Source organism: Sminthopsis crassicaudata, chromosome 1, assembly GCF_048593235.1.
Source record: "Sminthopsis crassicaudata isolate SCR6 chromosome 1, ASM4859323v1, whole genome shotgun sequence".
Classification (NCBI taxonomy): Eukaryota; Metazoa; Chordata; class Mammalia; order Dasyuromorphia; family Dasyuridae; genus Sminthopsis; species Sminthopsis crassicaudata.
In genome coordinates, this window is record NC_133617.1 from 497,933,655 (window position 1) to 497,961,372 (window position 27,718).

General features: G+C 33.8%; 1 protein-coding gene across 1 annotated transcript in view; it reads right to left on the reverse strand.

Moving 5' to 3' along the window:
- Positions 1-1,518: 1,518 nt before the first annotated feature.
- The window catches only part of LOC141550632 (adenosine deaminase domain-containing protein 1-like), a 62,604-nt gene continuing 36,404 nt past the window's right edge, over positions 1,519-27,718 (reverse strand). Inside the window, exon 6 of the mRNA XM_074281484.1 lies at positions 1,519-1,611. Within this exon, the coding sequence (XP_074137585.1) occupies positions 1,568-1,611 (44 nt within the window). The 3' untranslated portion in view covers positions 1,519-1,567. The remainder of the gene's footprint in view (positions 1,612-27,718) is intronic.

Here is a 27,718-nt window from a genome sequence, read left to right on the forward strand (position 1 = left end):
ACAAGATACTACTCTTCATTCCTAACCCCCCCCCCCAAAAAAAAAAGGCATGCAATCACTCTTCTATCACCTTAATCCCTGGGAAGAAGGAATTCTTTCTTAATGAAGTTAGTTCTACTAAGTTCATCTCCAACAATATCCCACGTTATTAGTAAATAAGTCTTAGGCTCAACTACTGGTGGGTTGAGTTCTGAATATCTGAGCTGGGTTGGTCCCAAAGGTTGCCATTTCTTCCTTGGAGGCTCCAAGGTAAACCATCTGGCTACAAACTCCAATATGACCTCTGCTGCTAGATCTACTGGTGTCTCACTCTGTTGATCTATTGAAAATTATGTCAGAGCCTCTAACACCCTTCTTTTAGCATAAAGATATAAATGCTGAGGCAAAAAAACTGAGGCCTATATTCTTGGTTGAACATGCCCTTGCATCATTCTAACACTGGAATCCTGTCAGACTATAAGAAATTAAACCAAGAGGAGTAAAATCAGCTAATATCTCTTGAATAGAACCTTAGTTCTAACTATATAGCAAACCAAAAAGAACCTTCTCTTCATGTAAGTAAAAAAAGACTTGTGGTTAAAAAAAAAAAAAAATGAATCTTTTACAAAATGATCCAAAGACTAAATATTTCTAATACACACCATTATAATTCTCCAGAATTAACCCCTCATCTTCTTCCATGTAGGAGCATAACAAGGACTGAGCTAATTGATACAGTTACACTCACCACGTCTTCTTGGCTTCCTGCCAGTTGTTTCAAATGTAAATATAGACCCAAACAAAATTCATCAACAAGTGGCTAGTGCCTGGATTGTTGATTGGAAATTATTCAACAACTTTCAATTAGCTTTGTTTCTGGTGTCCACTGTCAAAGATAATTGTGAACTCCTTTTCAGTTTCTATGTGCATTTTGTTTTAAGATCAATAAGGCTACTTATATATGATATCAAAAACAGGGAAGTCATTCTGTTATGCCACAGTTTTCACAGTTTTATTGTCCTGACTCAGTTTCCCTAAACTCTCCTGCCTTGGTTTATAATTGTTCTGCTCAATCCTGCAGAACCACCCCTCCCTCTTAATGAGAATATTTGATAAGGATAAAAGAGCTTATATTTTAGAACATCAGAATGCCTCTCCCCATCCCAAGCTATGGGAATGTCAGATACCATCTTATCAAGATGCCTCTCCACGTGTTCGGGATTCCTCCCCCCATTAGGTCATCCCTCTCTAGAGGTTCACCCCACCCTGTCAAGAGTCCCGTTCCTGCTCTCAGTGCCCTAACTCCACCCCTGCCTCAGTCTACTCCCTGTGTCTGAGCCATGTGTATATTGGTCATTGAGAACTCTCATTGTTTGCTGGATTCTTGGAGATGATAGTCTCATTCAGCCTTGGGACCAAACCACGGATCCATTTGATCCCAGTAAATCTCTCCCTTTCAAATAAAATATTAAATACTCTCTGATCTATAACTTGCCTCAGTTTCTCCAGCATTACAATTCAATTACAAATTCATTTGAATCAGTTGTTTGACTTCTTATTTAAATATCCAGGGGATAGGATTTGTTTTTCACTGATGGTCCAGAGATATTGGTGGCATGCATCTAGTAGTCTCTGAATGAGAAGGAAGTAAGAGAATATAATCACAGTTAGTTTCATTTATCTGCCTTTCGGCTCTTGTACTACAAAAAACTTGCCACTTCTATTTATTGGCAAGAAGTCAACTAAGCTTGGCTGCTTAAGTACCATATCAGGCCGTATTTGTGAAGAAGAAAATAAAAGCTTTCAAAATATACATATGTCTATTTAAAATAACTATAGATAATATAAATATTTAGGAGTCTATCTACCAGGGGCAGCTAAGTGGCGCAGTGGATAGAGCACCAACCTTGAATTCAGGAGGACCCGAATTCAAATCTAGTCTCAGACACTTAACACTTCCTAGCTGTGTGACCCTGGGTAAGTAAGTCACTTAATCCCAGCCTCAGGAAAAAAAAAAAAAAAAAAAAAAAGGAGTCTATCTACCAAGACAAAGCCAGAACTATATGAACACAATTACAAAATACTTTTCACATAAATAAAGTAGATCTTAACAATTGGAAAAATATCAAGTGCTCATAGGCAGGTAGAGCTATTATAATGAAAATGACAATTCTACCTAAATCTGCTTTTTCAGTGCCATACCAATCAAACTACCAAGAAATCACTTTATAGAGCTAGAAAAAATAATAACAAAATTCATCTGGAAGAACAAAAGAACAAAAGAAAATTCACAAATTTCAAGGGAATTAATGAAAAATGCAAATCAAGGTGGCTTCACTGTACTAGACTTAAAACTATTTTATAAAGCAGGGATCATCAAAACCATTTGGTACTTACTGGCTAGCAAACAGAGTAGTTGATCAGTGGAATAAATTGGATTCATAAGACATAATAATAACTATGGTAATCTAGTATTTCATAAACCCAAAGATTCCAGCGTCTAGGATAAGAACTTTTTGTCATATTTGACAAAAATTTCTAGGAAAATTAGAAAATAGTATGGCAGGAACTAGGTATTGACCAACACCTTACACTCTACCAAGATAAAGTCAAAATGGGTTCATGATTTAGACATAAAGGGTGATAATATAAGCACATTAAGAGAATAAAGTTTGCTTCTTAGACCTTTGGGGAAGGAATTATTTCTGGCCAAAGAATAACTAGAGAGCATTATGAAATACAAAATGAATAATTTTGATTATATTAAATGAAAAAAATTTTATACAAAAAAACCCAATGCAGCCAATGTTAGAAGGGAAGCAGAAAACTGGAGAAATTTTTTTTACATCCAAGGGTTCTGATAAAGATCTCATTTCTAAAATGTATAGAAAATTGATTCAAGCCATTATTCAATTGATAAATGGTCAAAGGATATGAAAAAACAATTTTCAGATGAAATTATAGCCATTTTTAGTCATATGAAAAAATGCTCTAAATCACTATTGATTAGAGAAATGCAAATTAAGATAATTCTGGGGTACCACTACACACCTTTCAAATTGGCTAAAATTAACAAACAAACAAACAAAAAAGACAATAACAAATGTTGGAGGGGAAGTGACAAAAGTGGGACACTAATACATTGTTGGTGAAGTTGTGAACTGATGCAACCATTCTGGAGAGCAATTTGGAACTATGACCAAAGGCTATCAAACATTATATAAATTCTTTGATCCAGTAGTCTCTCTACTGAGTCTGCATCCCAAAGAAATCATAAAAAGAGGAAAAATACCCACATGAGCAAAAATGTTTGTAGCAGTCCTTTCTGTAGTGGCAAGGAATTGGAAACTGAGTAGATGTCCATGAGTTGGGAAATGGCTGAATAAATTATAATATATGGGAGCAGCTAGGTGGCGCAGTGGATAGAGCACCAGCCCTGAATTCAGGAGGACCGGAGTTCAAATCTGGTCTCAGACACTTCCTAGCTGTGTGACCCTGGGGCAAGTCACTTAACCCCAGCCTCAGGAAAAAAAAAAAAAAAAAAAAAAAAAAGATATATGAATGTAATGGAATATTATTGTTCTATAAAAAACAATCGGCAGGATGATTTCAGAAAGGCCTAAAGAAATTTATATGAACTGATGCTAAGTGAAGTGAGTAGAAGTAAAAAAAATTTACACAGCAAAAGATTATGTGTTTATCAAATGTGATGGACTTGGCTCTTTTCAGCATTACATTTGTATTTGTAATTTCCAATACATTTGTAATGAAAGAACCATCTACATCCAGAAAGAGGACTATGGGGACTGAATGTAGATCACAACATTGTATTTTTACCTTTTTTTGTTGTGGTAGTTTGCTTGCTTTTTTTCTCTAATTTTTTTTTCCTTTTTGATCTGACTTTTCTTGTGCAGCATGATAAATATGGAACTATGTTTAGAAAAATTGCATGTTTAACCTATTAACATATAGCATAATATAATGGATTACTTGCTATCTAGGGAAGGAAAGTAAGGAGAAGAGGAGGAGAAAAATTTGGAACACAAGGGTTTTGCAAGGATGAATGTTGAAAACTATCTTTGCATGTATTTAGGAAATTAGAAGCTATTAAAAATAAAAAATAAAATAAAATATACACCTGTAAATATGATTGACCAGTATTTAAGTGCTCAAATAAACATCAATCATGGAATTTACATTTTAAAAAAAAATAGGAGAAAATTTAAACTTTCAATAATGAGATTTCATTCAGTTTGTTTAATATATTATTCTGCTTTGAATTTAATCTTTAGGTCAGACAATGAGATCAAAATATAAGATTCAGAGCTAGAAGGGACATTAAAGATCAACAAGAAAATCTCCCTCATTTTACAGATGATAGCAAAAAACTAGAGTAAGTCATTTATAATTTTTGAGTGAGTTTTGATTCAAACACAAATCTTTTAACATCAAATCTAGCATATTTTCTACTACTACATAGTGCTGTAGATTTAGATTTTTATGGGAGCTACAAAGTAAACTAGTCTGATCTCCATCAGAACAGCAAATTCTATCAACATTACCAAGTTTATTTTTTTATTTCCAAACTTTGAATAGTTAGGAACTCACTCCATACTGGTGGCACATTAGATAGTGTTATGCCTAGTCAAAAATACCTAAGTTCAAGTCCAGCCTCAGATATTCACTAGCTATGTGTTCTGAAGCCATTTGACCTCTGTTTGCCTTGGTTTCCTCATCTGTAAAATGAAAATAATAGCACCTATCTCCCAGGGTTTATCAAATGTGAATATCAAATCTTATAATAACTGCAAAGCTCTTTGCACAATGTCTAGCTCATAGTAAGTATAGTAAGTAACATATAAATATTAGCTATTATTATTGTTAAATCCAACTTCAGATATGAACTAGTTATGTGACCCTGAACAAGTCATTTAATCTATTTGCCCCAATTTTCTGATCTGTAAAATGGGGATAATAATAGCACCTAATTCCCAGATTGTTGTGAAGAACAAATAAGTAATATTTGTAGTAAATGCTTAGCTTAGTGCCTGGCACATAGTAAGTGTTACATAAATATTTATTTCTTTCCCCTTCCTTTCTTTGGCAACATATTTGATTTTGTGCATCTCTAATAGTAAGTTATTTCTTATGTTGGTCTAAAATTGGCTTCCTAATAATTTCTATAAATTGATTTAGCTTTGATATATTGATACTAGTTTTGCTCTCTAGTCATAATAGAATAATCTAAATTACATTCCCCACAAGAATTTGTCAAATATTTGAAGAAAGCAATCTTATCCTCCCCAAAATTTCCTTCATCAGGCTAAGAATCTCATTCATATTTTGGTTTAAAGTATCTTCAACATCCTGATCCTCTTTAAACATACTTCAGCTTGTCAACATCTTTTTTTTAGAATGACCTACATTTTTAATATGATAAAAAAGCATACACACACACACACACACACACACACACACACCTATATATATATATGTATGCATTTTTAAAAACTACCATTATTTGCAAAGAGGAAATGGTGGCACAATGAAATTAAAGCCAAATTAAAGCAAAAATATTTAATTATCTAATTTTCTGATATTTTTTTTTTATTTATAAGACACCAGAAAATCATTGAAAAAAAAATTAAATCATTTGGTACTATCATTAAATTAGTAGGATTATAAAAAATTTTTTCAATTTAAAAAATAAAATAAAAATAAATTAAAAATTAATAGGATTCTAAATAAATCTACAAAAATTGAAAGTGTTTGTATCACAATAACAAAATCCAGAAAAAATACAAGAAAGGTAAATTCTATTCAAAATAATTACAAAATACACAATAAAATATCTGGGAGTCAATTTACTATGACAAACATAAGAGAAATATAATTACAAAATACTCTTTAAAGAAATAAAGAAAAAGAAAAAAAACACTGCTCATGGTAAGGCTATCCCACTATTAAAAAAAAAAAGATACCTAAATTAATTTATTTAGTGGTCAACTAATCCATTAATATCTAGTCATCCCCAGATGAGAACTCTTTAGAAAATAAAAAGAGAGAAGAGGACTCAGGAGACAATTGTTGTAAAAGTTTTTGATATTTCATTGTCTCTTGATACCCTTTAGTAAAATATATTTTTCCTGATTATCACTTTTAATTAGGTCTTTGCTTTTGCTTTATCTGAGATCCTGATTGCTACCCTTGCCTTTTTTTTTTTTAGTTTAGCTGAAGCTTATTAGATTATGCGCCAGCTTTTTTTTTTAAACTATGTGTCATTCAGTATCAAATGTGTCCTTGTAAACAACATTGTTGATTTCTGGTTTCTAATCCATGCTGCTATTTGCTTCTATTTTATGGCTGAGCTCATCTTATTCATATTCAGCTGTGATTGCTCTATATTTCCTTCCATCTCATTTTCTTTTATTTTTTTCCTCTCTTTTTATCCTTTTACTCCTCAAAAGTCTATTTTAATCTTAATTCCTGCCTCCCTTAATCTGTTCATCCTTTAATCATCCTGCTATTCTTTCTCTTATTTTCTTTCTCTCCTATGTCCCTATTGGAAAAGTCACACTTCTACAGAACTGTGTACATATATTCTTCCCTCTCTGTTAACTTTTCAGTCTAAGCATTTACACATCAGAAATAAAAATTCATACTTGATTTACTGCTTTGTTGATCGTCTTCACTCAAGAATGTGTTAATAATGCAGATTAAACTTTTAAATGTATTTGTATACATCTATTTCCCCTGAGAAGCCTGGTTGTTGAACATTTAAATATACTTCTGTACTGCTTTGTGAACACTGCTTGAGCTTAGAATGAGTGAAAGTCAGAGAATATGAACATTAGTGGTCAGTAGGATAAAAACAACAGCAATAATAACTGGTATTTGTATATGCATTATTCATTTTGCCTCACAACATTCCTGAACAGGCATTTTAGAATACATAGAGGAAGAGATAATCAGATCAGTAGATGGAAAATGAGATAGGATTGAGGTGGGTGGAAATGAAAGTATACACATCTGGGGTTAAGGAAAGAAGTTTATAGCAAAGAACTAAAAGTGAAAATGTCTTCATTGACAGATGAATGCTTAAACAATTTAGTACATGAATGTAATGGAACTGCACTGTAAGAAACAACATTAAAAAGTCAGACGTATAGAAAGACATGAACTAATGCAAAGACAAATTATGACCATGACAAAGTAAATGGAAAAACTCTTAATTTTTTAATTATGATGGCCAAGTGTGACCTGAAAAAATTTTTTTTAATTCCTTCTTTGCAGAGGTGAAGGAATATTGCATACAATGTTAGACAAAGATGATGTGGTTTAAGAGATCTTAAAGAAGGGAAAGGGACCTATATGTGCAAGAATGTTTGTGGCAGCCCTCTTTGTAGTGGCCAGAAATTGGAAACTGGGTGGACGCCCCTCAATTGGAGAATGGCTAAATAAGTTGTGGTATATGAATATTATGGAATATTATTGTTCTGTAAGAAATGACCAACAGGATGATTTCAGAAAGGCCTGGAGAGACTTCCATGAACTGATGCTGAGTGAAATGAGCAGATCCAGGAGGTCATTATATACTTCAACAACAATACTATGAGATGATCAATTCTGATGGATGTGGCCATCTTCAACAATAAGATGAACCAAATCAGCTCCAATAGAGCAGTAATAAACCAACTACACCCAGCAAAAGAACTCTGGGAGATGACTATGAACCATTACATAGAATTCCCACTCCCTCTATTTTTGTCCACCTGCATTTTGGATTTCCTTCGCAGGCTAATTGTACACTATTTCAAAGTCCAATTCTTTTTGTATAGCAAAACAACTGTTTGGACATGCATACACATATTGTATTTAATTTATACTCTAACATATTTAACATGTATTGGTCAACCTGCCACCTGGGGGGGTAGGAGGGGAAAAATTAGAACAAAAAGTTTGGCAATTGTCAATGTTGTAAAATTACCCATACATACATCTGGTAAATAAAAACTTTTTAAAAAAATGATATGGTTTTCCTGAATTGTTTTGTTCTTCTTTTCTTAATTTTTTGTTATTGCTGCTGTTTTGCAAGTGCTGGCTCCCTGGCATAGTAAAGGGGGAAAGAATTTATTGAGAAATGAAAGTGACGTAAAAATAAGCAATGCCAGTAAACATAAAAATAACAAGGGAATCCAAATGATTGGGAGAAGGAGCATTATGAAATGAAAGTGATGTAAAAACAATTTTTTAAAAAATTTAATGCACTAAACAAAACTGAACACAATGTTCCAGATATTGTCTTACCAAGGTAAAGTACAAATGGAACTATCAGCTCCCTTGATCTGAATACTAAGATCATAGTTTTCACTGCAATAGCTCTTTTGGCTCTTATATCATACTGTTGAATGTATAACTTACTAGAATCCCAAAGTGGCTTTTTGTTTTATTTTTATTTTTACATAAACTGCTTTCTAATTCATACATATGAGATATAGAGGAAGAGGAGAGGCAAAGACAGTTACCTCTTATGAAGTTCTGGAATACAGTAGATATATTTCTGATATTTTACTTAATGGTACTACCTCCCTCTGGTGGGTAATCACTGAAATGAGATTCACATGGAAAATAAGTGACAAATGGTTTCTTTGCCCTTCAGGTATTTGAAAATGGCGAACTTTCCTTTCTAGGTTTGCTAAGTGGGTGGGGACTAGGCGTTGGGGGAGGGGAAGGGCATCAAGAAACAGAACAAGAAAGCATAACACTGGTCATCAGAAAAATTACCAATACAGTGAGGCAAAAGTGGACTTGCAAAAAAAAAAAAAAACCAACAATATTTTAGAGTTTCAAAAATATCACTTTTAGTTCCTTTTGGTTCTATGAGATTAGTTTCTCTTGTACTTTTAAAAAATATTTCTATTAAAATTATTTGTGAAGCATATTTATAAACATGGACAGAAAACCCAAATCCTAATATTTAAAGGGATAAAAGGGAACAAAACATGGATTTTATTTTAAAAAGTTGAAATTCTATATACCCTATGCTGTCATACTACAAATGTGTTCTTTTTCTAAAAGAAGTGGTGTATGGGAAATGTGAAATATTAAACAAAAGCAATTCCATCAGTGAGCTGTGCTACAGATTATATTTCACTAAACACAAGGGATTTATTAGATGAGCTCAGTCTCGTCCCAAATTGTTGGTTGGAGACAGTTTTACCAGTCAACCCATAGGAGGCCCATTTAAGACAAACCAAAAAAGTAACTTAATGAACACCATGTTTCCTCCTACAAATATACCCTCTTCTGTCAGTTTTAGTCTGCTTTTCATATCTTCTAGTCCTTTTGACTGAGTTAACTTAATCTTACTGAAAATGAAACATTGTACATACTTTACTATCACTTATTAAATCAATCCCTCCTCTAGTAAGTGTTATATCAGTCCTTAACAGGGCAACTATATAGATTTCCAAAAATAGTACTTCTTCTTCCCATTCTTCCTGACACTTTACCCTCACTCTGCTGTCATTGATCTTAAAACTCAGACCTGATCATGTCATTATACTTACTCAATAAATTCAAGTAGCTTCCTATTACCTGCAGGATAATAAAATCCTCTATTTGAGGTTTTCAACCTCATTTTTCCAGAGTTTTAAGTTTATACAGACTACTGCCCTCCCCAACTACTGCCACCACCACCACTACTACTACCACATACTTCATGATCCTGTAATACAGTCTATCTACTTTACAGTTTCTCAAACAAGACACTCTATCCTCACTCTATTTGACCAGCTATGGTGATAATTCCATGGCTGGAATAGTCTTCCTCCTCATCCATACCTCTTGGCTTCCTTCAAGTCACAATAAAAGCTCACCTTCTACATAAAGAATTTCCCATTATCTTTCAATGTTACTGCTGTTACTCTGTGGATTATTTATCCTGTATTATTGCTTGTCAAATAAAAAAAATTAAAAATTCACAATATGCAAATAGAAACTTAGTAGAATTTTGGCAAATTGTTCCAAGATGTTCTTAAGTATTCTCATACTCTATGAATTAAGATGAACCCCCATGAATTCCAATGGGAGATATCAGGCTGTCCCAGCCCCCACTCTAATGATATGCTCAGGTTTTCTCAACCCCCACCTCAAGCACAAACAGTTCCTTATCTAAAAACCCATTGAATTCTATTCAAATTCTAACCCTGGCTGAAACCCAGCCAGGAGCCAACCTGGGACTCCATCCAGGAGCCCCATCTAGATTACCAAAAGCCCCTATTATAAAAAGAGGGAAACTGGAGTCCACTCTTTGCAGAAGTCCCAAGCATCCTTACGCCGGCCATGTCGAGGGTTTCTGCCCACCGGACCCCAGCTCCGGTGCCCTCTTATCTCTACTCTCAACTCTACTAACTAAACTTTATTTCCAAACCCCACAATAAATCTCTTTTATCATTCTAGGTTTTCGGGTCTGTTAATTCTTTTACAAGGGACTCTTACACTACTACTAGACCTCATTTAACTCCCTATCCTTGCCCCAAATCCAAAGGGGTTGCAGGGGAGCTCTATTTGACCCCCTGTACCCCGAACCTGCCACTAGACCTCAATTAAACCTAATTTCATTTAGATACTCCTTACCTATTTCATATCACTTTTAGGCTATGATTCTGAACTATGTTCATCTTTCTCCTTAAAAAAATAATCATTTCCTCAAAAGAGAAGACATTATTTTGATGAGGTTAACTTCCAAACTGTAAGGGTTAAAAAGCCTCTAGAAGCAAGGAATGCAGTTCAAGGCATGTGGAAAGACCTGAGGGATGAGAGGTTCTGAGGCACAGGCGAGTGGAGGTAGGGCACAGCCCCAAGAGACGGTGTCTGATTCCAGGTGCCACGCTTCCCTCCTTAGTGTTCTCAAAGCCTAGTATGCCTCCCTCCTCCTTCTTGGGCCAATCCCATTATGCCAAGTTCCTAGAGGACTTCCCCCTTCCCCCATATCATCAGTGGGGTAAAAATATGTGCTATCTCAGAATAAAGTTCTCTTTTGCTTCACCCCTACCTAATGGTGGTCTGTCTCTATGGGATCCGGGTTGGTGCCCGAAGACAGGTAAGTGTGGCCTAGTCGGGCCTTCGACAGACGGGCATTAAGAGTAGCTCTAAGGGGAGCTACCAGGTTAGAGTAGTCCTTAGGGGTGTAACACAAACTTTGATAAGATCTTCTGCTGGGAATGGAAATATATTACCTTTTACTTTGCCAGTAATGAGGGCTGTTAGAAAATGTCTATCACCAACATATGAGCAACTACTTTCAGATTTGCTTTTCTCTCTTCTGGGGCCCCCATATTGACACAATGAGTTAGAGCAGAAAATGAGAGATGATGAGAAATAAAGAAAAGTGGGAAAAATAGAAATCAAAAGACTGTCATCTCTATACCCATCTCTTTAGTTAATCTCAGAGTCTAGGATTGATCCTACTGAAGTGGTATAATTTTAAGGGCGTCAGAAGTGCATCTACCACAAAAAAAGTCTTTCTGAAATTCCTACCATTAATTCTTTTTTGGATTGGATTTAAGAGAGAAACCAAAGGCCTCTGTTAAAATAAAAATGTAGTTAACAATTCACTGCGTTAAGTATATTTGTTTGATTCAGTGTTGTTAGGGTAAATCACATACCTGTATGCTCATTTGCTCCTCACACATTCTATTTAGGTTCAAAGTTCCGTATCTGCCTTGTGGCTATATTCTTGAATATAGTCAGAAAGTACCCCAAAAAGGCAAATACCCTCTATCTCTAATTGGCTCATTTTCCCCATGGACTTGCTTTTCCTCTGTATCACAAACTCCCATGCTTTCAAGATTCAATATTTCATTAGTATTGGTCATGTAATTTATTAGCATCCTTAGGTAATATAGAAAACAAAATAGACAGTAAACAGACAAATGGTAAAATGGCAGAATCCAGGCAGAAATCCAGATGAACTCTTAGAACATTCCTCTCCAAATCACTTTAAATTAACTCCTTAAATTAAATTTTGAAATGGCAGAGCCATTTCAAGGGCAGGATGAGATATATTTCTAGCTTAAGACAACTTAAGAGGTCAGCAGAAGAATCAGGATAGATCTGGCTGGAGCACAGACCAGGGCAGCAACAGTAGCAGTGAAGGGCCTTGGAAACAGCTACATCAGTGAAGCAGTAGCTTTGAGAACTCTCAGCCCAGAGACAGTAAGGGCCAGAAAAGAATTCACAGGGGACCCTTTTATGGCACTGGGAACATCTGGCACTCGTGCTGATTGGCCCATTACAATTATGGGTCACAGAGAGGATCACCATCATTAGTGGCTATAGAGGAACAGGATCCTGCCTGAGTAAGCCAGAGTGCAGACCAGGAGAGATTGATTACACCTCTCTTCAGATCATACTACCTTGGAAGCACTTAAAAACTTGCAGTCCTTCAGAACTAAGTCTAAAAACAGCAGCACAAAACAAACCTTAAACTTGGAATAGTGCTTCTACATGATTAATTCTGATGGACATGACTCATTTCAACAAAGAGATGATTCAGACCAGTTCCAATGGTCTTAGGATGAAGAGAACCATCTACACCCAGAGAAAGGGCTGTGGGAACTGAGTGTGGATCACAACAAACTACTTTCACTCTTTTTGTTTTTACTTGCATTTTGTTTTTTCCTTTTTTTTTTCCTTTTTGATCTGATTTTTCTTGTGCATCACGATAATTGTAGAAATACATATAGAAGAATTGCACATGTTTAACACATATTGGACTACTTGCCATGTGGTGAGGGGATGGGGGAAGAGGGGAGAAATTTAGAACAAAAGGTTTTGTTAGAGTTGATGTTGAAAAACTACCCATGTATATGTTTTGAAAATAAAAAGCTTTAATAAAAAAAGTCATTCCCCAACTGACAAATAGTCAAAGGACATGAACAGACAATTTTCAGATGAAGAAATTAAAGCCATTATAGATATATGAAAAAATGCTTGGGGCAGTTAACTGGCTCAGTGGATAAGGTGCTTGCCCTTTAGTCAGGAGGACTGCCTCAGACACTTAATACTTCCTAGCTGTGTGACCCTGGGCAAGTCACTTAACTCCAATTGCCTCAGGGGGGGAAAAAAGCTCTAAATCACTATTGATTAGAGAATTGAACATTAAAATAACTGTGAGGTATCACCTCATACCTCTCAGATTGGCTAAGATGACAGGAAAAGATAATGACAAATGTTGAAGGGGATGTGGAAAAACCGGGGCACTAATGCATTGTTGGAGTTGTGAAATGATCCTAGCAAAATGATTGTAACAGTTCTTTTTGTGGTAGAAAAAAACTGGAAAAGGAGTGGGAGCCCATCAGCTGGGGAATGGTTGATTATAGAAAGTCCTGGAAAGATTAAGTGAACTAATACTGAGAACCGCTGTACACAATACATTGTGCATAAATACAGCAAGAATGTGCAATGATCAACTATGAAAAGCTTGGTTCTTCTCAGCAGTTCAGCAATACAAAGCAATCCCAATAGACAGAAAATAGCATCTGCATTCAGAAAAAGAGCTGAAACTGAATGTAAATCAACACATGCTATGTTCACTTCTTTCTGTTTTTTTTTCCTTTCTCCCATAGTTTTCCCTTTTGCTCTGATTTTTCTCTCCCAATATGACTTATAAAACAATGTGTATTAAAAATAAACTTATTATAATTAAAAAAGGAATCAAAAATAAAATAATCAAAAAAAATTTTTAGATCTTTCAAAATAACAGAATCTATAAACACCACAAAAACAATACAAAATAAGTTTTCCTATAGTTTACATAGACAAAAACAGACAAAATGATAAGACAGTCAAGTAAGATAATTCTATTTTTCTTAAGGGAACCCAAGTTACAAAAGGCCTCTAGGCTTCTTGCTTGATGGTTTTAAGTAGCCATTTGTTAAAACAACAACAACAACAACAACAACAACAACAACAACAAAAAAAAAAAAAAAAAAAAAAAAAAAAAAAAAAAAAAACAGCCTATCTGGGTTTTAATTTTCTTCCCAGCTTTTTTATTTTATTTGGATCAAAAGAACCCCAAGTTGGCAGTGATGAGGGTAGTTTTGAGCCAATTTCTGCCAATTAGTTACCTGCAGTTTTGGAACCCACAATGTAGACTTACAAATATCAGGACTAGTTTGTTAATGTATGCAGTGAGCTGCTGTCTAGATGGAATGACAATTATTAACCGGTTTCTTAGAACTATTATTACCTATGGTTTGAGTCAAAGAGCTTTTAGAGCTATAGAATGAGGACAGCCATAAGACTAAACAAACAACTATAGCCATCAGAGTCATAGAATGGCTTTTAACTCTTATCTATAGTTTCCTCCAAATGAGTCACCCCCTAAGGCTTTTGCCAATTTCTCCAACAAAGTTTTGCTCAACAAAAGAGATGGGAATCTGGGATTGGAGTTGGGGCAGGAGACTCATCACACAATCATCTGGCAAAGACAGAACAAAAGAAGTGCCCAAGATCAGTTTCTTTAGTCATAGGCAATAATCCCAAACCCACAATCCAATCCCACTTCTGACACCCACTGCTTAACTGGCAACTCATTTGAGGTAAGGTGTCTGCCTGAAATAAGGGAATGAAGGCACAGTTCAAGTGCAAAGCCAGAAATATGTGGAGAACAGGAAAACCTAGTCTGATGCTCTGAAGCTTAGGGTTTTAGGAAATACACATACACACATGAAGAGACAGGAGAATAGGAAGAATAGAATGCAGCACACCCAGAACCAGGATCTTTGTGTAAACTCTGTTCATTTAAAAACAGTATGAACTAGTTTGAGCTAGCCCTATGTCTGCTGGAACAGGAGAGGTGTTCTGGGATCACCCAGTTAATATCAGAAAGGATTACTGGTATGGCAAATTCAAGCAACACTCATTTTGCCTTCTGACTGATTTTGATTCCCAGGTCATTTTGGCATCTCCTGGATAATAAACTCAAGCAAATCAAAGTGATTAGTAAACATTATTTATCCCCTTTCTAAAATCATTTTGACAATGGATTGATATATCAATATAACCAACACCATCCTTCTATAGACCAGACTATGTTTTCCTTGAACATTATTAAAACCATCCTCAAGCCTTTTTTGGTCAGAGTACTAAGGCTCAAACTACTGATATAGATTCCTGGTAGTCTAAGTACTGGTTAATTCATGAAAAACCCATAGTTCCTCCCTCAAACTGGATACATACTTCTGATGGACACCCCAGCTTCTAGAGAAACTGAGGCAGAGGAGTTATTTTGAGGTTAAATTAATGTTATATCTTAATACCCTCCCTATGAATAATATACTTTTATATCTGTTTCTTTCCTTTTTCTTTTACTGTGTATTTCAGTTTCAATCCTAATTCCAAACCACTAGACCAGCCTGTATTAGACTTCAATTCCAACCCAGTTTAATTCAAACACCTGGAGGGAACAGCTATTGAATCTCCTTTAATTCTTTTCTTCTCCAGCCTGCAACTAATCCTTTTGTGGTTTGTTCTCCATCCTGGTTGCATTATGCTACAGACACATGCCAGCTTCTGTATTTTTTGCTAAAATGTAGCACTCAGAACTAAACACAGTATTCCAAATGTGCCCTAAGAAGAGCACAGGACAGCAGAATCATTACATCCCTCTTTCTGGATATTATGCCTCCTGTGATATAGACTAAAGTATTACTTTTAAAAAAAACTGCTTTCTCTCTTTTTTTCCCTATTTTTTAAAAATTTATTTTATCTTTAACTTACAAAATAAAACAAGCATTTCTATAACATAGTACATCATTTAAAAAGATACATGAAACTGAAATTTTATTGTGTAAAATTTATTACTCCTTTTAAATAAAAAAAGTTATCATATAAAATTCTTTTCCTTTTTTTTCCTTACCCTTCCTCCCTAAATGGCTATCATTAAACATAAAAAGATATATGTATGTAAAATTATTCTACACATACCTCTATTTATCAGTTCTTCCTCTAGATGTCAAAAGGGTCTTTCTTAATATGTTCTTTTTTTTTAATTTGTGTATTTTTAATAGTCAAAATGACTTAGTCATTCAAAGTCATTCTTAAAACAATATTGCTGTTACCGTACACAGTGTTCTCTTGGTACCACTCATTTCACTCTTCACCATTTCATTCAAATTTTTCCATATCTTTCTAAGACCATTGAGATCAAAACTTCTTATAACACATCAGTGTTTCATCACAACCATACACCATAACCCGTTCAGCCATTCCCCACTTGGAGAGCCCTGAAATTTCTAAGTCCTTATCACCACAGGTAGCTGCTATAAATATACTATTAATATTCAAAGTTATATGACTATTTGTGAATTTCCTTCCATTTTATTTTTACTACTTTTTTCTCAGCATCTTTTTACCTTATCCTTGTTACTTTATCTTCTTTCCCCACCTTCCCATTTCCCATCCCCCCTCTTCCACCACCCTTCCAATCACAATCTACACAGCTCTCTAAAAGTCTCTCCCCCTACTCTGTTTCCCAATTTTCTCATTTCTCTACATGATCAGAAGATTTCTACATCCTTCCAGATGTACACATTGTTACCTTCTCAACCCAGACGAGGGTAAAATTCCAACATTACCAGCCTTCCATCCTCTCTTGCTTCCTCTGTAATTATTTCTTTCTTTTGTGCCCCATTTTTATAACATAATTGTTCATTTTTACCTTTTCCTACCCATTTCTGTTTTTTAGTATCATCCTATCATACAAAATTCAGCTCCAACCTTTCAATCTTTTGCTCTTTGAAATGCAATGTTCTAAAACTCTGGTCTTGGAGATTTGAAACTGCTGGGTCCTGAAATCCTTTGCAGCATTTAAACCATGTGTTTTGTTTTGTTTTGTTTTCTTGTTGCTTGTGATATTTTCTCCTTAACCTGGGAATTTTCAAACTAGGCTATGACATTTCTCTAAGTTTTTTTCCTGGATGTCTTTCAAGGAGTGAATAGTATATATTTTTTTCTATTTATTTTTTACTCTCTTGTTCTAAAACTTCAGGGTAATTTTCCTTAATAATTTCTTATAATATTACATTCAGATTCTATTCCATCATAATTTTTAGGTAGTCTTGACAATTCTTGTGTTGTCTCTCCTTGATTTGTTCTCCAGATCAGTTGTTTTTCTGAAATGTTTCAGATTCTCTTCTACTTTTTCTAGTTTTATTATTTCTTGATGACATATAATGTCACTTAATTCCTCATGTCCAATTCTACTTTTCAAGGAATTATTCTCTTCCTTAAGATTTTGTATCTCTTTTTCCAATTGGTAAACTTTCTTTCCATAATTTTCTTGGGTTACTTTTACTTGTCCCTCTGCCCCCACCTCCAATGTTTCCTCAATCTCTCTTATTAGATTTTTACATTTCTTTTTAAGATCTTCCAAGAACTCTTTTGGGGTTTGTGATTACTGTGGTTGGACATTATGAGAAGAAGGTGGAGTAGATCAGAAATTTTCACTCTCCAGATATCTTCCACAAGCAGATAGAAAATTATGAAGAAATGAATGTAGAATAGCAAAAATTAAGGGGCAAAGCAGTTATCCACATAAGACAACATGAGAAGACCTCAGAAAAGACAAGATTTCATAGGACTGAAATTTGATCTAAGTGAAGTATATAAGCTCACTCCAGTAAGCCCTGAGGGCAGCTCCTTTTGGGAAGTAGGCTAACCTCAACTTTCACTTTATTCACAGCCTCAAGAAATTTAACCTCATAAATTTACCTCACAAACTTCCACCTAAGGAACAGTAAATGACTGAATGGGGAAAGTCTCTCTCTCTCTCTCTCTCTCTCTCTCACACACACACACACACACACACACACACACAGTATTTCTGGAAGCCAAGCTTAGCTGTACTGACAAGAAATCAGTACTCAGGAGTTGTGGTTGTGGGCCAAGAGTGAGCACATGCTCAGTAAGGATAGTACTCAAAGGAAGCAAGAACATTTTCAAGGCAGTGGAGTTGAGGTCCCTAATTGTGACTTAAAAGGGATGAAAGGAATCCCTGAGACTGACAGGGATACAATTCAGAAAATAACAGTAAGGAGGACCTGAGGTCAAGGACAACATTAATCAGAACTCAGCATTAAAACCTGGTTATAATAATAAGCTGCTAAAAATAAAATTAAACAAAATAAAAATATAAGGTAAAAAAGCCACTCATACCCCCAAAATATTAAATCACAAGACCCAAAAGAGTTCTTATTGTATTTCACAGTTGAGGCTAGGGTTCACTAAAAATCACTGATATTTTTTAATAGAAATTACTACCTCCCACTTTTCACTTATGAAGTTGATCCAAATATACATTTTTATAACTATATTAAATTTTATCTTATATTAAAGATATGTGGATGCAAAAAAAAGTGTAAGTCAATCCTTTTCTCAAGGGGTTTATATTCTAAAGGAGAAAGGTTATATGCATAAAAGCTATAATGAGAATAAGAAGTCTCCCCTTATGAGGCTGTTGAGCTTTTATTAAATCTATATTCATGCATCCAATATTTTGTGCCACCAAAACTTCTTGATATATGCCAATTTGCCAATTTCACAAACATGGTATCTAATCATTTATTCACATCACTGCTAAATATTTTCACTGTCATAAGGGCCAAGGAAAAATAAACTTCTGGGACATTTCACCAGTTACTTGCTCCAGAGTCCATATTAACCTAATTATGATTACTCTGACTTTGATAAGACTTAATCCAACTTTTATCTAGCTTGAAAGATTTTGTTAAATTCCTTGCTTAGATATTTATAGCATCCCTCTAGGCCATTAACCCATTTAGAACACAATCCCTAAATGTCTTCCCATAAGCATTTCTTTCTTTCTTTTGACAATTCAAAGATGCCACTGAACCCAGTTTGCTTCAGTTTTCTCATCTATAAAATAAAGCTAGAGAAGGAAATAGCAAGCCACTCTGGTATCTCTACCAAGAAAAGTCCTGAAAAGTCAGACATGACTAATAGAACTGAACATTTTATATATAAATGTATGTATACATATAAATAAATACATTTTAAAAAACTGTCACATGACTCTATAACCCATTCATCTTCTTCAGCTAAGGATATGGTCTACTCACTCAATCAAGTGGCAAACACACCATTGCATTCACTGCGTAGTTATCTCTATTATGGGAGAAATAGAGTTTATGTGGTAACTGTTACTAAATATGTATTTACCACAATGCAGAAATTATAAAGGTTAAAAAATATGCTCAAAAATAAGTTCAGGAGTAACAGAAAACCTAAATCATCATGAAAATTCTAACAAGGCTTCTTACAGGCAAAATTACATCAGAGTAACAGAAATAATTACTTTACATTTATAATCTTATACGTTTCTCTCAGATTTAAAAAGTTAAAAGTAGATCTATAATCCAATATTTCCTTCAATTCCATAAAAGATGAATAAACTGAGATAAAAAGTCATAATTTCACACTTTCCTTAAGGAAACAAAACTCATAAAACAAACTCTTTAGGTAAAGTAAGTAAGGTTCCAGATTAAACTACATATTGAGGGTACATAAATAATTTGATTGAGGAAAAAAATTTGCATGTCTCCAAGGAATCGGGGTCAGTTAAGATTCTTCCTCTGACTTCCTACCTAAGGAATGTTTAAGGATCTAAAGTAAATTTTTCACATCCCCTAAAATAGATCAGGTGAGGTTAATGTTTAGATAGATTTCTGGTTAACAAAAATCTGCAGAAATAATTGCCCTGAGTCCAAATTAATAAAAGGAAATCAAAAATTTCCATAAAACCTCTAAAACTAGATCTCTGACTCTGGGACTCTAAAATGAAGGAAGGCAATTGTGTGAACAACTTGTAGTCCTTCCCAAAGGGAAAAGCCCTGGCTGGCCATACATCATTTTCTTCCCAGTAGTGCTTCTGATTTTCTGAATTTCAACACCATGCCTCAGCTGCAGTCTCACCCTGGAAACTCCTTAAGTGCCTCGTAATCCTGAAACATCAGCCATTCTTGTGACTTTCTCATAATGTAACATCCATCCCCCTTGGTGAATACATTCTCCTGCTGATAATTTTCTCCTGGCGCCTCCAATTCAGGGAAAGGCCCAGACTGGCCATCCTTTTGGTTATGCTTCTGACTTTCTGGATTTTGACACCATATCCCCAAATGGATATTTTCATCTTATTCTCATTATAGCTTTTATGTACATAACCTTTCTCCTTTTATAATATAAACCCTTATGCTTCTTTTTGCATCCACATGGCAGGTAATTTTTATTGAATGAATATAAATGTTTGCTGCCTGCTTGCCTGCCTGTAAATACTGTATTGCTAGTGACTGCTGTGCCTATAAACAACTTCTGAAGGTGCAAGACTCCTACCTGCTATTTTAATCCCTATGTTACTCTAAAGATATAGTAACACCATTATTATATCTTTAACAGGAAATGTAATATCAGGAATTACCATACTAAACAAAGTTATTGGATCTCTACACATAAAATGAGTTTGAGAACCAAGACTGTAACAACCTTACAAACAGAAGGGAGAAATTAATCATGTCCCAGCCTGCAACACACAAACAAAAAGAAAGAAAAGTATCTCAATAGATTAGCAACAAAAGTAAGAAGACCAACTGAGCCAGCAATTGGTGGCACAGAGGCAATAGGTAAAAAGAAAAAGAAAAAGTGGCTCTGAGCTATGGCAGAGATAGGAATGTTCAAAAAAGGTAGCCAGTATCTATTGGCATTTCAGAGCAGAAGACTCTCATCATCAATTCAATCAACCTCTTCAAGTACTGAAGGCAATTCCAAAAAAGAGTTGTTTTTTTCTCCAACTTCTGTTCCCAATACCTGTCCATTAATGAATATTATAGCACATTTTTGCTTCTTTATCCAAACATTCTTATTAACCTGGATTTTGTCACAACCATAAAGAGAAAGGTTAGACAAAAGTAAAAATAAATTTAAAATATGGTAGAATCCTAACCCCTGCCTAAATGTTAGAAACTTTATTAATGGAAAGCTCTAAGCAGACTAACCACTTAATGTATATGCCATAAAACATCAGAAGAAGGGATTTCATACACCTAAGAGACCACTATATTGTTCCTAGGTTAAAAATAAATAAATTAATATAATGTCTCCTCTTCCTGTTTTTCTTTCTACTTCTCCTCTCATACTGCTTTTTCTGATTCTTCCCTTCCTCTCCTTATCTTGACTAGACTGAATATGCACCTGCCATTCATGGACCAATCCCAATGGTAATCAAGGCAAAAATTTTGATCTTGATAGTTATCCCTTCTTAAGCACCCTTTTGGCCCACCGGTCCTATATGTCAACATAATGGTATAGAACTTAGTGTGGACACTGATCATTTTTAGCATTACTAGAATACAGCACCTAATAGAGCTCAAAACTCCAGATTCAAATAATCCATCAGCATAAAGTTTCCCAAAAATAAGTATTAAAGATGGGCATCACTAGACACAATCCTATCTCCTCGAAGCAAGACCTTTTATAGGAGAATTATTTACTGATTGTGAAACAAGTCAGACTTCTGCATCAAATACCTACCATTGAACTTCTTATTTTACTGTAATGATTACATTTTGAACAACTTAAAATAGTCTTTTTTAAAACATACAATAATAATTTTTTTCAGTCTCTAGGTGTCTCTTTGTAGTTACAATACATACATCTTGATTTCTATATGCATTCATGTAAGACATAATACAAACTACTTTATTCCTCCCCTGCTACACATAGAAATGGCCACATCCTTTCAAAGAAAAAATAGTAATACTATATACTAAGTACAAGTATGCCAGAAACAATTTTTATTAATTTTTTCATTATTATTATTCAAGCATTATTCTGGTCAAAGAGAAAATGCCGAAACTGTCAAAGTTCTCATATATCCTTGAATATGTCTCTTCAATATATGACATTCTGAAGTAAATTATTCTTGAAGTAAAGTACATTTCACAACATTATAAAACATTATTACAGAACTCAAGGTAAGGTAAAAGTTAACATAGCACTGCAACAGAACAACTTTCATTTATCTTGGAGAACCATTTCTCTAAAACCATGTAATCCTTTATGACCTCTTCACTCAAAAGCAGTTTATTTCAGTTGGCCAGAAGTGAACTCAAGAGATTTTTCAGTCTGACCATTACCTTAATGAGGTCAAGGCATTGAGAAAAAGTCTAATACTCTTCAGTACTGTCAAGTGCTGTTATTATTGTTGTTGTTGTTGTTATTGTTATATCTAAGGCTTTTCTTATCCATTCACTATCATAATTATTTTAGAGAAAGCACTTCTTGGGCTCAACAATAAGAGAGGAATAGGATATTGTTTCAGAATTGAAAGACTGAAAAAGTTTTCTCTTTAAGATTAGTACAATCAGGATAGGGTAATTTTAAAAATATTTCTTAATATTTCTTTAAAAAGAATTGATATCTGCTTCTCTGTGCTATATCTGACCACTATCCACAATTGTTCCACTTTCTGAATCAGATACTCTGAACTTCTATCTGATCATAACCTTCTATCATTCTATTTCTCTCTAGGCTTCACATCTCTTAAGCCTAAGCTTGTCTCTTATTGTAACATCTCTATCACTCAGTACTTTCCTAAGCCATTATCATTACTTCACTGTACTCCTTTCCCAATCTTGGACTTTACAAATAACCAATTCAATTTCACATTAAGTACCTCACCCTTTGGTTGTATTGCCACTTACCTCAATCACTTGCAGCCCTAGATTATCCCCACTATCCACCTTCCTTGGTGCTACTAACACATCACAGAATGAATAAACCTTAAGTTATTATTATTCAACTTCAATTATCCTCATAGAAACACAGTAGTCCTTTAATTTTTTTCCCTAATCAAATCCTTATTTTCTCATTAAAGTCTCCCTCTCTCCCTTACTCCCATTCATTTTCTTAGTTGAAAAATTTCCCTCTTACTAAGTGAGAAATTTAAGTCCTTTGCCTTTAGCTCCTCTTTTCCTTATCTCAAGCCCTCTTGACCAGTATGTCCAAAACAAAACTCATTGTCTTCTCTACTAAATCCAGCTTCACTCCTACCTTACACATTTTTAAGCAAATTTTTAATTATGAACTCAAGAAATAAAACAATCATTTCTGCAACAAAGTAGAATAGGAAAAAAAAAAAAAAACATGCTTTCTCTGTTAAATAAAATCCCTATGTTTATTTTAGCAGATATGCTCGTAGGGATTTTATACTGTATAAATTTTAAGGGGGATATTTCTTAATATCTCTTTTTGCAGGATTTTATTGTTAATATATTGGAATACTGCTGATTTATGTGAATTTTCTTTATAAACTACTACTTGACAAAATTATTTTTTCAACTAACTTTAAGTTGAGTCTTTAGGATTTTTCAAATACACCATCATTACTTCTGCAACAAAAAGATAGTTTTGTTATCTTATTTCCCATTCTGATTCCATTTCTTTTTCTTTTCTCATTGCTGATGCTAGGAGTTCAAATTTAATATTGAATAATATTAATAACAATAACCTTTGTTTCATACCTAATCATACTAGGAAGGCTTCTAACTTATCCCTATTATAAATAATACTTACTGATGATTTTACATAAATATGTTTATCAATTTAAGGAAAAATACATTTATAATTATATTTTCAAGTGTTTTTAATAAAAATTAGTGTTATGCTTTATCAAAAGCTTTTTCTGCATCTGCTGCTATAATCCTATGATTTTCATTACTTTTATTATTGATATGATCAATTATGCTAATTGTTTTCCTTATATTAAACCACTCCTGCATTCCTAATATAAATCCCATTTCATCATAATTTACAACCTTTGTAACATATTGTTGTAATCTCTCAGATAGAATTTTATTTGGGATTTTTGCATCCATATTCATCAACAAATTTCTATTAATTTTCTTTGTTTTTACTCTTCCTGGTTTAGGCATTAATATTATGTTTATTTCATAAAAGAAGTTTGGTTGGTGTCTTTTGTTTATTATTCTAGATAATTTATATAATACTGGAATTAGATGGGCCTTAAATGTTTGACAGAATTCACCTATAAATCCATCTGGTCCTGATACATTTTTCTTAGGAAGTTCAACTCCAATTTATTTTTTCTAAAATAGCTCTATCTGAATACTCTATTTTCTCTTTTGCTAAGTATTCTTCCATTTAATTTAAATTGTTAAATTTACTGACACATAATTAAACAAAATAATGCTTCATAATTGCTTTGATATCTTTGTTAGTGATATATTAACCCTTTTCATTTTTAATAGGAGTTTTGATTTCCTTCTTTTTTAAAAATCATATTAACCAATGAATTATCCACTTGTATTTTTCATAAAACCAATTCCTACTTGTATTTATTAATTCTATATTTTTCTTACACTCAATTTTATTAATCTCACCTTTAATTTTTAGGATTTCCAATTTAGTCTTTAGTTGGGAGTTTTTAGTTTGTTCTTTTTTCTAATTTTTAAAATTATATACCCAATTCCTTGGTCTGCTCTTTCTCTATTTTATTGATATAAACATTTTAGAGATATAAATATTGCTCTAATGATTGATTTTTGCTGTTTCCCATAAATTTTAATATGTTGTTTCATTACTGTTTCTGTGATTTGTTCCTTAGCCCATTTATTCTTTAACATTAGACATTTTTACTGTCCAGATAATTTTTATTCTATTTCCATGATCCTTTAATAATTTTTATTGCATTGTCTGAAAAGGATGCATTTAATATTTCTCCTTTTCTTCTTTTAACTATAAAATTTTTATGGTCTAATATATGAACAATCTTTGTAAAAGTACTGTCTACCACTAAGAAAAAAAAGTGTATCCTTTCTATTCCCATTCAATCCTCTTCACACATTTTATCATATTTAGGTTATCTAAAATTCTATTCACTCCCTTGACTTGTTCTTTATTTTTTGAATTTATCTAATTCTTAGAGAAAAATGAAAAAAAAAAAAAAAAGATTATAGTGTTAATGTCTATTTTCACCTATAATTCATTTAACTTTTCTTTTAAAAATTTAGGGGAAAGAATGAAGATTGTGAAGAAAAGGCAGGGACTCACCTGAGCTCTCCCCCCAAACCCTTCCAAACAACTTTAAATATTGCCCCCAAATAAATTCTGGAGCAGCTAACTCACTAAAGAACAGGGTAAAGCAATTTTCTACCCTAAGACAACTTAGAACTTTGGCAGGAAAAGTCTTTGGTAACAGGTAGAATACAAGCCTTAGGAGTGCCTGAACAGTGGCAGTCCACAAATTGTAAGAAAGTCAGACAACTAATCAGAAAGAGATTACAGGGATCCCTTTACTAGCACCAGAGGAAGGACTCTGTTGCATTGCCTATACTTAGAGCTGGGTCACATGTACTCACGTTCCAGGATGAGGAGAATCACTGGCATACCATACCTTGCAGGGGAGTTGAGATTTTGGGTATAGTTCCAAGGCAGAAAAAAATTACTTTTGCTCATTCACAGAACAGAGCACAGGCCAATCACAGAACAGAGCACAGGCCAATCACAGAACAGAGCACAGGCCAAGGGACTAATAAACACATCTCTCCCTAGATCATACCATCTTGGAAGAACCAGAAACTTACAACTCTCTAGAGTGATCTCTGAAAAGAATTTCACAAAAACCGTGAAGCTTGGGACAGTGCCTCCTCCATTCCAGAAGCAGAACCCCACTTAAACTTAGAGCTAAAAAAAAAAAAAAAAAAAAAAAAAAAGTGTTAGAAAAATGAGCAAACAGCAGAAGATTTTGAGTACAGAATGTTACTATTGTGACAAGGATAATCAAAACACAAACTCAGAAGGCATCATAGTCAAACTCCTATATCTAAAGTCACAAAGAAAAATACAATTTGATCTCAGGACATGAAAGAATTCTAAAAGGATTTTAAAAATCAAATAAGAGAAGTAGAGGAAAAAAATGGGAAGATAAATTAGGATGATGAAAGTAAATAAAGAAAAAAAAAGTCAGCAGCATGATAAAGGAGGTATAAGAAAACACTGCAAGCATGTTAAAAATAAGGATAGACCAAATGGTAAAAAGAAACCCAAAAATGCAATAAACAGAGAAGTGAGAAGCAGAATTGGCCAAATATAAAGAAATATATTAAAATTCACTAAAGAGAAAAACTCCTTAAAAAAAAAGCAGAATTGGGCAAGTAGAAACTAATGACTTTATGAAACATCAAGAAATAAAACAAAATCAAAAGAAGAAAAACAGAAGAAAATGTGAAATATTCATTGGACAAATAACTGACCTAGAAAATAGATCCAGGAAACTGTCTAGATATTCTAGAACCTGAATGTAAAATTAAAATTGATAAATGATCAAAGGATATGAAGAAGCAGTTTTTAAACAAAGAAGCCAAAACTATCTATAGTCATATAAAAATGTCCTAAATTATTGAGTTGAGAAATGCAAAATAAAACCACTCTGAGCTACCACCCCTCACCTATCAGATTGACTAATATGTCAGAAAGGAAAGACAAATGTTGGAGCAAATGTGAGATTAATGTACTGTTGGTGAAGTTGTATACTGATTGTCATTTTATAAAATAATTTGGAATTACACGCAAAAATCTATTAAAAAAGGACACCTTTTGATGAAGCAATATCTATAATAGCCAAAAGAGACTTTAAAAAAAATTAAAAAGAACCTACATATATTTATTGCAGCTCTTTTAGTGTTGGCAAAGAGTTGGAAATTGAGGCAACATCCATCAGCCTGGAAATGAATTAACAAGTTATTGTATATGACTGTGGAATATTATTGTGCTATAAGAAATGATGGAGCAGGATGCTCTCAAAAAAGCCTGGAAAGACTTACATGAAGTGAAGCAAAGTAAAATAGCAGGACTAGGGGAATATTGTACAACAGCAGCAAAACAATAAGATGTTTTAATTCTAAATGACTTAGCCATTCTCAACAATACAGTAATCCAAGACCAGTTCTGAAAAACTTGTGATAGAAAATGTTATTAATCCCCTTAGAAAGAATTGATGGAGTCTGAATGTTGAAGCCTACTTTTTCTTAACTTTTATTTTTTCTAGGAATTTATATGTATTTTCTTTCACAGCATGACTAACAAGAAAATATGGTTTACACAACTGCACATGTGTAACTTTTATCAAATCATTTTCCTTCTCAATGAGTCGGGGACAGGAGAGTGTAAAGGGGAGAAACAAATGTTATGGGGCAGCTAGGAGGCTCAGTGAACAATGAACTTCAGGAAGTCAGGAGGACCTGAGTTCAAATTTGGCCTCAGACACTTAACATTTCCTAGCTCTATGATTCTGGGCAAGTCACTTAACTTCAACTGCCTCAGGGGAGGAAAAAGTTTGAAATTGCTTTTACATGCAATTGAAAAAAAAAATTAGATTTAGCTTTTAAAATTTAGATGCAATAGTATTTAATGTATATAGATTTAGTATTGATGTTGCGTCATTGTCTATGGTATCTTTTTTCATAATGTAGTTTCATTTTTTCTTTTAATTAACTCTATTTTAGATTAACTTTGCCTGAGATCATAATTGGTCCTCTTGCTTTTTTTTTTTAATATCAGTTGAAGCTTCAAAACAAACTTAAACCTCATACTATTGGTTGTTTTTTGATAGCAGTTTATTAGACATCAGTTTCCTCTAACC